The 11,737-nt window shown below is 33.8% G+C and overlaps 1 protein-coding gene across 3 annotated transcripts; it reads right to left on the bottom strand.

Moving 5' to 3' along the window:
- Nucleotides 1-1,100: 1,100 nt before the first annotated feature.
- Nucleotides 1,101-6,051, bottom strand: LOC131948883 (uncharacterized). 3 transcript variants are annotated; one of them, XM_059310593.1, is made up of 6 exons: nucleotides 5,894-6,050; nucleotides 5,726-5,795; nucleotides 5,203-5,229; nucleotides 3,679-3,984; nucleotides 1,730-1,856; nucleotides 1,101-1,422 (listed from the first exon to the last, which is right to left on the bottom strand). In XM_059310593.1, the coding sequence occupies exons 2-5, from the start codon at nucleotides 5,772-5,774 to the stop codon at nucleotides 1,774-1,776; spliced, it is 465 nt and encodes a 154-aa protein (XP_059166576.1). In that variant the 5' UTR covers nucleotides 5,775-5,795; nucleotides 5,894-6,050; the 3' UTR covers nucleotides 1,101-1,422; nucleotides 1,730-1,773. The 3 variants fall into 3 exon arrangements, with proteins under 3 accessions (XP_059166576.1, XP_059166577.1, XP_059166575.1); XM_059310594.1 differs by lacking the exon at nucleotides 1,101-1,422 and having other exon boundaries at nucleotides 1,617-1,856; nucleotides 5,884-6,051; XM_059310592.1 differs by lacking the exon at nucleotides 1,101-1,422 and having other exon boundaries at nucleotides 1,617-1,856.
- Between the last annotated feature and the right edge of the window lie 5,686 nt (nucleotides 6,052-11,737).

Raw genomic sequence — 11,737 nt, 5'->3', positions numbered from 1 at the left:
AAAGACTGTCCTGAAGCTAAGTAAAAACATGTGTAGAGATGTTATAGAAGTAAAAGTATTTTGAATTTAGATATGTGTAATTGTTGTAAAAAAATTTAACATTCAAGTAGCAAATATAATAAATTAATGCAATTTCGGTGCATAAATAAGTAAATAATTGTGTTAAAAAAAGCAATGTTTTTGTAATTGTATCTATACTTTTAAAAAATAGTGAATGTTTGTGGCAGATATGTTTGTGCATTTGTTGGTGGAAGACTTGCACAAAGTAAAAAACTGTAATAGTTTAGCATTGTGATATATTACTGAAAATATTTTCTTGTATTGATGACAAGAAAATATAAAATATTTTGTAATCATAAAATGTTGGTGAATACGTAGTTCAAGGGTTATAAGAAGTTATTGTTTGCAGGTAAAATTGTATGTTAAGATACCTGTTGACCCAGTTAATTGAATGGTTTTTATAATAAATCGCAGTTGTATAAAAAAAAACATTGCGATTGGGTATTGGTGTGTTGTATGCTAAATCTGTCCCCGCTAGAGCTAACATAGAACTGATTCACTTTATTAGGTTAATTATGTGAGCTAATTTACAAAAACACTTTAGGGCAACGAGACAAAACAATATACAGATTCGTGTTTTGTAAAGTGTTAAAATCAAATTTAGCTAAGTTATTTTTCATTGTAATAACAATTTATGACGCAGGGACACATATACGGAGACACTGTAACAGTTACCAAATAATAGAAACACAGTAAGGATCCAGCAACGTCACTGTAACGACACTGTAACGACACTGTAACGACACTGTAACGACACTGTAACGACACTGTAACGACACTGTAACGACATTGTAACGACACTGTAACGACACTGTAATGACACTGTAATGACACTGTAACGACACTGTAACGACACTGTAACGACACTGTAACGACACTGTAACGACACTGTAACGACACTGTAACGACACTGTAACGACACAGTGACAAACAGAAAGGCAAACAATTTTAACACAATGAAGAACGTAACTAGTAACTAAACGAGTCAAGAGATTGATTGACAAGTCGTATAGATTAAAATTTTGTTTATTAAAGCTTGTATCATTGCTAATGTACAACAATATTGACAATTGATTATTATCAATGGGCATTTTAATTTTTTTTAAATTTAAAATTTTTAAAACTGACCTTCCGTTTTCAAGATGATTGGGAAATATAAAGGTGCTACAAGCACACATCACCACTTCACCAAAATGAGTAATTAATCATTGTTCTTGAATCTGCACTTTTTGTGTGCTTAGTTTTTGTAATATGCTACTAAGTTTAGATACAATGTTCATTTCCATGAAAGTCAGAATAAATAAAATGTTAAATTCTATTTTCCTCCTAGTTGTGGTGTGCATGTTGAAAATTATTAAGATCCTGTTCAGATACAATAATATAAATAGCATATTTCTGGGTGATACTTTCCCGAATGAAACATATATATATATATATATATATATATATATATATATATATATATATATATATATATATATTATTAATATATATATATATATATATATATATATATATATATATATATATATATATATATATATATATATATATATATATTATATGACTATAAAATAAAAATGGTACCTACAATTTTGAAAAACTTAAATATTACAATACATAAACCATATAACAGATTTAAAGTAGCAAAAAATCTAATGCATTTTACATGCTCGTGATAAAAAAGCGATAGACTGTCATGAAAATGCTGGTTTAGTTTGAAGCCAAGGACAAGACTGTCCTACCCAGGAGCAGTGACGTCAACAGTATGACATTCCAGAGCACAGCTGTGTGGCCTAAGATTAGAGGGAAATATGTCAAATATATTTTCAATAAACATACAGCCGGGCTGGATTATAAAATAATTAATTATGTCTTCTATTTATGCTACTTTTTTGTTTCGGCTAAGGTATCAGCCAACTTGTGTGTCGTCTGTCAATAGAGTTCATTTTTTCTTTTGCGAGGTCTGAAAATTCATATTTAGTCTGACATTTTCTTGTATTTGATCTTACATTTTCATATATTTGGTTTGATATTTTATATTTTGTCTGGCATTTTCCTAGTCGTATGTATTGGTTACACAACTATAGCAGTCCAGTTTTATAAAAGTTTTCCTGGTATTTAAACTATTTCAAATCTTATACGTGTAAGGTAGGGAGTACACCGTAAAAGAATACATCACTCATTGCTTTTTAATGCATTAAAACAACTAACCCTAACTTGAGTTGAAAGTGTGACTACACTTACACCTACAATGTACATGGCAATCCGAAGTAAAACCAGTGGAGATTTTTAGTCACCCGAGTTTTGTGGTAAAGAACATTGTTTAATTAGTATGAAATTACTTAATGAATTTGTCATGCAAAAGAAGCCCAATAAAACATTTGTAAAAGACGCTCAAGAAATCATATGCATATTATACTTTAGTAACATTTAGTAACTTTAGATCTTTGTAAAACCACGCAAGGTAAAACAAGTAATTTAAAAAGTTTAGTGACAATTTTAGCGCAATTTCCTATACTTTAGTAACATTTAGTAACTTTAGATCTTTGTAAAACCACGCAAGGTAAAACAAGTAATTTAAAAAGTTTAGTGACAATTTTAGCGCAATTTCCTTATGTTATCTAAAAATAGCTCTGTCGTAGCGTAAATCAAGAGCAGGGTTAGTAAAACCATTGGTTAGTTATTAAAACGTTTTTTATTAATTTTTTTTTCAGTATTTTACATGTTTTATTTACAATAGAGTAACATGACTAAAAACCATTGCGCGCCTAGCTACCGAACGTGATGGCGCAGCTATTGAACGTGGTGACGCGTGTGGTGTGGTTGGATAAAATGCCTACTAATTCGGTCCAAATTTTAATTAATTCAAAAAAAAATTTGTGACCGAACGAAAGGATATTTTTGAAAACTTTCTTCTGCAATATTGTTCTAAATTATGGCAGAAATCGATTGGTACATGTTTCAAGTCGCTAAGTGGTCTGGTTGCTGGGATATGGGCCAAAAACTGCATTTTTTTCGAGGTTTTTTGTCTTTTCCGGGAAATCCATGAAAGAAACCCGGAATTTTTTTGGCCTATGTTTATCCCGGTAACTTGCTTAACATATTTGCTTTGGAACTAGTCCTCGATATTGCTTCGTTGAGGAGGAGATACGACTTAAAGCTGCGGACACACATCCATCCATCCATCCATTCCCAGAAAAGACGAGTTAATAAACGCAATTCTCCAGAATGGAAATTGCGCTAAAAATTCTTATCGTTTTTTCTCGTTTTTGCACAAAACACACTGAGCAGATGAAGTGGATTTTATCTGTTTCAATGACCTGAGCACGCATGGGGATAGTGTGGTCAGTTTTATGCCCAGGCACATTTGCTGCCCTAACGTGAGTCACGTGCCCATAAGAGCTGGGTCGGTCTACATGTTCAAGCTCTACCATCGCACCCTAATAGTCCCATAAGCTCAAATATATTTAGGTTAAATTAACCACATTGTATAACATTACGTAAAATAACTTATATTATAAAACCCTAAAATACAATTTCTTCCTGTAAACAAGTTTAAAAATAACTTCATGTAAACAAGCTTTAGATTAAATAAATTAAACTTAAATATCTTACCTGTGCTAAAGGTGAAAGAAGTTGTTTTTTTGTAAAGTCCAGTAACGTGTTTTGCAGAGCAAGTACATGGGATACTGCGAACGCTGCTGGTGTAGGTGAGGTTAAACACCTCACTGTACTTGTTAATTGTAAATGTATTACCATCACATGCCATGGTGATATTTGACACTTTTGGGTTTCCACCTTCAACAGTACATTCGATAGCCACAGAACTCCTGGATGTGTTAAGTTGAATCGTCTCACCTTCTTTCACAATTTTGTTGTATACAACAACCACGGGGGGTTGGTCGGGAGGGTATAGGGTAGCTGGAAGAAAATTTGGATATATCCGATACATTGATTAAAAAAAATAGTTGTTTGTCTTTACAAGAGTCTGTTCGCCCGAGAGAATTATGGGTGTTCACTTACTTACTGACCTTCATTGTAATTATGAGCGTCGATTAAAATATCAGCAGCAGTTGAAAATATGGGTATTAACAAAAATTATGGGCATTAACTATAATTGTTGGTATAAACTAAATTATGGGCATTAAATGAAATTATTGGCGTCCATTGACTTGTGGGCTACCGATGGGATTTTTGTTTTCAATGCAGATTATGCAACCGCGCTCTCGATTAAAATTATACATTAACGTACATTAACGAACAAACACCACCACCGACCCCCCCCCCCCCACCCCACCCCTCCCCGGGCTTCACAGGGGCTGAGATAAAAAGACCATGTCAAAAGACATAAGCTCTTGTCAAATAAATGATAAGGCTGTAGATTAAGCGACAGCAGCATATAAAGACCTTGCTGTTCAATAGCTTTCATTAAGCACCAGCTGAAATTTAAGTGGTTTTTTAAAAATATGAAGCTTCCACAACTCATCAAGTATTTTCCTTTGATCAAACTTGCTAAAAACATTACATTGTCGCTGCTTCTTAGGGCTCCCACATAAACTTAGTTCTTTCTTGACGGTTAACTCTTGCAGTAGCAACTCCCTCTCCCCCACTCTCGAATTCAGGTCGAACTATATCTTGTATATATATATATGAACACGTTTCTGGTCCTTATTCAGATATGTAGCCTACGTGACGTCATCAGTCATGATATTTGTCAATCTTTCAAACTACAACGGCTTTTAGAGGGTTGTAAATTTTATTTACGCGTCAGCATTATTCTATAAACGCATACAAGTCGATAAATATGTTTCAAATCATAACCGAAGTTTAACCTATATCTAATTTTGGATTTTAAACTTTAATTCCCAATTTGGGCAATCTAAACATCCACATCTCCTCCAAACATCTGCATTCCAAGATTTGGAAAAGTTAAAATCCTTCTCCAATTCATTACTTAAATAAGAAGTTTATTTTCCACCTGAATTCCAATGTTTTTATTTGATCTACTTTTGTACTAACAATAAGACACCGCAATGTGTTGCCAATTATTGTGGATATCTAAATCAATCTACTCCTGAAGTAAACTAGACCATGAGTTATACAAGACAGTAAGCACAAAAACTTTATGATAGACCTTACCGTCAGCGGCAGATGAAACAGCCACACCTTGATGGAAAAAAAAACATATTTTTTTTAGAAAAGATATGATTTAAAAAGTATTGTTAAAAACAATTGCACTTTAAGAAAGCCTTTACATTTTTTTACATGTGTGGTTTTTTTTAGGGAAGGGGCCGTGGGGGGAGGAGGGGGGAAGGGGTGTGTGGGTTCAGAATTTTGTGTTGAAGTATGACAAGAGTAATAATAATATTAGAAAATAAATTTTAGTTTTTAGTAGGTGGGTGGGGGGATCTAGCTATCGTGACGTTGTGCACAGAGGCATAGCGACGCCTCCCGTCGCCCGGGGACATACTTTCCATTTGGCGCCCCCCCCCCTCTCACAATTGTTTTGTATTTATAATTCAAATTTCCACCCCTAGGACATATGTCCGTCCGTCCCCCCCCCCCCCCGGAAAGCCTAACGTCATATTTGGATGGCCAATATATGGTCTTAAGCTAATTAACATAGTAGGTACTTTTCGGAAATTAAAAAGTCAAAACTTACTCGACATAAGAAAAACCGTCGCCACGGCCGAAAGTACGTTCAGATGCATGTCAGCGTCTTTTTCAACAAACTGAAATTACATTTTTCTTTTGTTAACACACATTCATTATATATGTTAGTACCTTATCAATAAATAAACAACTTTCAAGAAACTTTACTAAGTTATACTTCTGTTCCGTTCTGAGCTTTCTACACGTCCAATATTGACGGGAGGTTCTAGAAAACACTTCACCGTCTCCTGTATTTATTCCAGCTCTGAAGTTGAAATGTTAAACTGTTTATCCAGCGCCCACCTTATTAGTGCATGGAAAATTTTTAATTCTGGGAATCAGACCCACCTACACATATTTAACCCAACCCCCCCCCCCCCCCATTAAGCTTTGGATTTTAAAAATTGTTTTTTTTATATATACTTAGATAAGTTATAATTAGCTACGTTTCTTGTTACAGGGTGAAACAGTTTTATCGTTGGGTTAGAATTTATTTGTTGCTTCAGCTCAGTGTGTCACCATTCGCAACGAAGGGTGCATTCAAATCATTACTTCCTCTGGGCGTCAGTCACAGGACCGTATGGGCTATAGGGCTGGTAAGTAGGTCACCAACCAGTACTATGGCTCATGCAGGTTTTATTGAGCCGTAGAACTGGTTGGTGACCTACTTACCAGCCCTATTGGGCTTCATTAATGTGGGAAAGAAATATTTTCTCTAAAAGAATTATCTTGGTTGTTTAGTTGTTGTACAGCTGACATCTATCGTGTGTAGAATATAATTGTATTAAAGTATATAAAACAACGTGGTTAATTAATTTTTGTTGTTGTATTTTCTTTATGGTTAGAATTTTAAGCTGATAAACCCATCAGCAACGAATCGGAATTATATAAGGCAGTTCATCTGCAGAAGCTTTATGCATAATTCGTGTATTACTTTGACATTTTGTAAAATTTTAAAATTTTATATTTTAGTACTGAAAAGCACTGCATGGTGCGATGTTTACTTTTATGGTTCCAAAATCTATAGCGATGACAAAAGGAAGGAAGGACTGACACACTACTTGGCCGCTTATATTATAGATTTCAAGGATAGTGGCGCCTTTTTTTTTAGATTAACTTAAAACAATTGAAAACAAGTTCCTCAACACAAATTAAAAAGCAACAAACAAAAGCAAACACATTACTGAAACTATGCATTACAACTGTCATGTTATGTACCCTAAATATCATATTTTTTACAAGTAAATCTATAGCTACTTTTTGGCGTACTTATCAGAGCCGAGCTTAGCGATAGGCACGTGCGGAAGCTTTTTTGTCAATTTTGTCAACACAATGTCTGTCCACTTTAGCGCCTGTACATCTGCTGTTTGTGTTATTCCCGCTGAATATAGACCGTCAACCACTTACAAATCGATCATAATTCACAAGTGTAGGTTTTGCTTTAGTTGCCGGCTCAATTCAGCCATCCCTCTTTTATATGGACAAGGGTCGATTTTGCGCAATAGTCGATCCTGTGAGCGCTATGGGTTTGTGTTTGTGTTTGCTTTTGCGTTGTGTTTTCTTTTGTATTTGTCTGTTGCATTTGTTTTTGCGTTTTTGCTAGTTTTTTGCGTTTGTGTTTGCATTGTGTTTGTGTTTTCTTTTTCTTTTGTGTTTGCGTTGTATTTGTGTTTTCTTTTGAGTTTGTGTTTTCTTTTGTGTTAGAGTATTGTATTTGTGTTTGCGTTGTTTTTGGGTTTGTGTTCCCTTTTGTGTTTGTGTTTGTGTTTGGGTTGTGTTTGTGTTTAGTTCTGTTCTGATCCCAAGTTGGTACATTTAAAAAAGATTCACCGTGCCGGAGCCCGGGTATGCCGCTAGTATATATATATGTATATATATATATATATATATATATATATATATATATATATATATATATATATATATATATATATATATATATATATATATATATATATTGTACATTATTTTCAACGAAATTGCTCATTTCTGTCAAAGTGTGACAACATAAACAGTTTTCGTATTTTGATCAATAGTGATGTATATTTAGCTTTCATTTTTACACATATACATTTTAAGATTTTTTAATCGGAGGTTTAACTGATTTTTATATATTCTTTTTTTACTTGCTATTTTTAGTTCGCAACGTCTGTTTGTTTGTTTGTGGGTTTGTTGCAAATCTTGAAACTCATTTTTGGCACCGTTCTAAAGCAGCGACTTCGTTCAAACTTTCCAAATACGTTCTATTTTGATATATGTCTACTTTTTAAAAAGTTTAGATGTTTAATTAGTCATTAAAATTAATTTTATTGTTAGGTGATAGATTTAGGGCTGGAGATTAGGCATTAGGGCTATGTTTATTTTTAGGGTTGAGATTAGGTTTTAGAGTAGGACCAAAAATAGAGCTGGACTGCTAACCCGTAAGTCTCTAGTTCGAATCCGGGTTCAAGTCGTAGAAACGTCCCTGAGTCCACCCAACTCTGATGGGTACCTAACTCATGTTGGGGAACGTAAAGTCGGCTGGGCATAGTGCTGACCACACTATCTCTTCATATGTCCAGGTCACAGACACAAGTGAACTCTACTTCACTTGCCCTATAGACCGTCAGTTTTGAAAAGGGGACTTTGGTTTTTGCAAGAATAGTCTAAGAAAGTAGTAATAATAATATTGTAATGAGAGCAAATATTAAGAATTATAACTGAGTTAATTAAATGAACATTAATTTTTGCATCAACTGTGAGAGGATGTAAGCACAGTGTTTATTCGACAGCCCATTTTAAAATAAACACGTTGCTTGTTTAGTTATTTGTTGACCCTAATACGTACTACAATTTCAACAACTTTCGAACCTAATGTAGAAATAGGAAAGTATTGTATGTTAGGATGAACTTTCTAAATAAAAAAAATCTGCACTTGTTAAGACACAAAATACCCTGGGTAAAAATAGTTTAATACACAACAAACACTCGAGGAATATCCTTGGGTTAGACCTTATTTAATTTTTGTTTACGCGTGGGTGTATTTCGGTAAATGCAAATCTGTTCAATGGTTGTGCTATCATGTGGATCGGTGTGGAATGAACATGTAAAACCCGCGCCCCCGCTTTTCGTCGTATCGTTTACGTAATGACATGGTGAACAAGGACGTACGTTGGGAGATTAGAGGACGGATATGTTAGTTGGAAATTTGGGAGAGAAAAATATGTTGGGTAAAACCCGTCCAACCGCTTTTCAAAGCATAACTATCAAAATAATCGTCTGTCTGTCTGACACAGAGAAAACACAAGAAAAATAAAAAGTTTCCCAGAGTGATCTACCCTAAACTTTCTCGGATCCCGCTTTGTGTTGTGTTGTGTTGGTGTTGGTGTTGTGTTGTGTTTGTGTTGTGTTTGTGTTGTGTTTGTGGTTGTGTTTGTGGTTGTATTGTGTTTGTGTTGTGTTGTGTTGTGTTGTGTTGTGTTTGTGTTGTGTTGTATTGTGTTTGTGTTTGTGTTTGTGTTGTGTTTGTGTTGTGTTGTGTTTGTGTTTGTGTTTGTGTTGTGTTGTGTTTGTGTTTGTGTTTGTGTTTGTGTTTGTGTTGTGTTTGTGTTGTGTTTGTGTTGTGTTTGTGTTGTGTTTGTGTTGTGTTTGTGTTGTGTTTGTGTTGTGTTTATGTTGTGTTTGTGTTGTATTTGTGTTGTGGTTGGGTTTGCGTTTGAATTTGGTTTGTTTTCGTTTGATTTTTCGTTTGTTTTTTCTTTGTGTCTGTATTGGTGTTTGTGGTTGTGGTTGGGTTTGTTGTTAGGTTTTTGTTTTCGTTTGTATTTGTAATTGTGTTTGCGTTTTTTGTTTGTTTTTGTTTTTGTTTTGGTTGATTGTGGTTAGGGTGGGCAATGCCGGGTATATAATGAATACTAAACACACATGTAATGGTCCTTAACAGATAGGTTTTTCACAGAAACCAGTAGAGTAATCACACACACACACACACACACATTTGTTGTTTTACACAGATTTTATTGACATATGTAAAATAGAAAATTTTAAAAATAGATAAATAAGTAAATGAATAAATATTCGAAACTGATGTTTTGTTGCGGGGGGGGGGGGGGGGGGGGCAGGTGGGGTCGTTGGAACAGTTAAAAGAGATGTGGGGTTATCATATCTGATTGTTGTTTTATTTTTGTTTTTTTTTTTTTAGAAAAAAATTAAAAATTCTTAGTTTTTATTTTTTATGAAAACATATTACAACAACACATCATTTGTGTAAGTGCTAATAGTATGTTTTCCCTTCTTTTTTTTTTATCATATAAAAAAATCATATCTGATTGTGATGTTTGTCTGTAAAATGTTTGTTTGTCGTGGATTACTAAAGGATTTAAGAAAAAACAATACTTCCTTAGTGTCATGTTTTAAATGTCTAAAGTGCTCATGGTCTAAATTTATGAGTTAAAAAATTAAATTGAAAGTTTCTTAAAACAGTTTTCATTTTCATACTTAGAATAAAAATTTTCAACATGCACATTAAATAATTGTTATTTTTAAATGTATCAACGTTTACAACATTTCTAAATGTGTCTGAAAATTATTTCCATTTAGTCCTTTAGTGCTCATTATATCCCTTCAATAGTTAAACACAGTTACTTCCCTTTAAAAAATCATTACAGCGGGGGAAAAAGAATGTACCTTTTATCGCTTTGTTTTGGCGTTAGGAAAAAAAATAATCACATAATTAGCAGGGATAGATTACTGAAGGGCAATGCTGTTGGTATTTTTAATACTGCCTTTTATTTATTCTATGCACTGAAAGTTATGATTTCTTAATATTATTTCTAATGGGGGAAGGCTACGTTAGAAAACAGTAATTTCTTTACAGTTTTATTAAGATACATCCGCACTTCCACAAAGAAAATTCGTGGAAAAAACTTGGTAACTATAACAACGGCGGCCATCTTGAAAAATTAACCCCTTTATAGGTTTTCCACCATTCATAAAATATTATATTTTAAGCCCAATAAACAATCAATTTATAATCTTCTTCCATATTTTGAGGCACTCAGCTAAAAATTTTAAGTGCATATCATCAAACTAATTTTTTATGAATTTTCAAATTGTGGGTCCGTCAAAAACACTAGTTTTAATGCCCCAAAATTCCCCAAAATTAAGTGTTTTGAACGAACCCAAAGATTCACCGTGGCGAAGCACGGGTATACTGTTAGTATTCTTATTAAAACAAAAGGGGATGGCAACTCGGGATATAATAGACATGATATTTAATCCATTTTAAATACTTAAACTTTTAAATGTAGAATAGAATCTCTTACATAAAAAATTATTGCACACCAAGTGAACGCCAAATAAAATGTGCATAATGATGCGGAATATTATTAGTACTTTATAAATTCACTTGCGTTTTTTGAGAAATCGGAAATAGCGTAAATCACTTCTTTCGGTCAACAGAAATTACAAAAAAATTGACAAAAGGTCGAGAATAAAATATTTTATTTACGTGTGAAATTTCATATATCTATCTGAAATAGTACTTAAGTCATAGGTTTTTGAAAAATTCAAAGTAGAAAAAGTTCCACTTCCGGTTATCGGAAATCGCTGAAACGTTGATATGGATCTACGATTTTTATCTAATACTTATATATGACATTTCATAAACCTAGCTGTACCGGTACTCAAGTTATCGTGTTTACAAACAGACACACACACATATACACACACACAGAGACATACGGACAAGATTGCAAAACTATGTTTTTCCGACTCAGGGAGGTGTAAAACGCCGAGATTTGCAAAAATCTCTATTTTTTTTTTGCACGATTACAAGGCATTCTCTATATTTCGTATATACGAGAAAGTAAAAATTCTTCGGAATCGGAGGAGGGTTTCGGTACGGGGGTCGGACTAAATTTTCCGGTGTGAGAGCTATAAGTACATACTTTCAATCTAAATTCTATTTCGTTCGAAGGGGTGGTACACGTTTCTAGGAGGGCTTCGCCCCCCCCCCAACCGATGCAGTTAAATAGGTGGAACA

The sequence above is a fragment of the Physella acuta genome, unplaced genomic scaffold, assembly GCF_028476545.2.
Source record: "Physella acuta isolate Inbredline_101_S28 unplaced genomic scaffold, ASM2847654v3 ptg000664l, whole genome shotgun sequence".
NCBI lineage: Eukaryota > Metazoa > Mollusca > Gastropoda > Physidae > Physella > Physella acuta.
This window is presented reverse-complemented; position numbering and strand designations above follow the sequence as displayed.

What these genes read in the sequence shown, in the direction of transcription:
- LOC131948883 (XM_059310594.1), bottom strand. Translation starts at nt 5,774, where the DNA reads ATGCATCTGAACGTACTTTCGGCCGTGGCGACGGTTTTTCTTATGTCG. An exon ending in GACGGTTTTTCTTATGTCGA is followed by an intron (nt 5,230 to 5,725) that starts GTAAGTTTTGAC and finishes TTTTCCATCAAG; the next exon opens with GTGTGGCTGTTTCATCTGCC. An exon ending in TGTTTCATCTGCCGCTGACG is followed by an intron (nt 3,985 to 5,202) that starts GTAAGGTCTATC and finishes ATTTTCTTCCAG; the next exon opens with CTACCCTATACCCTCCCGAC.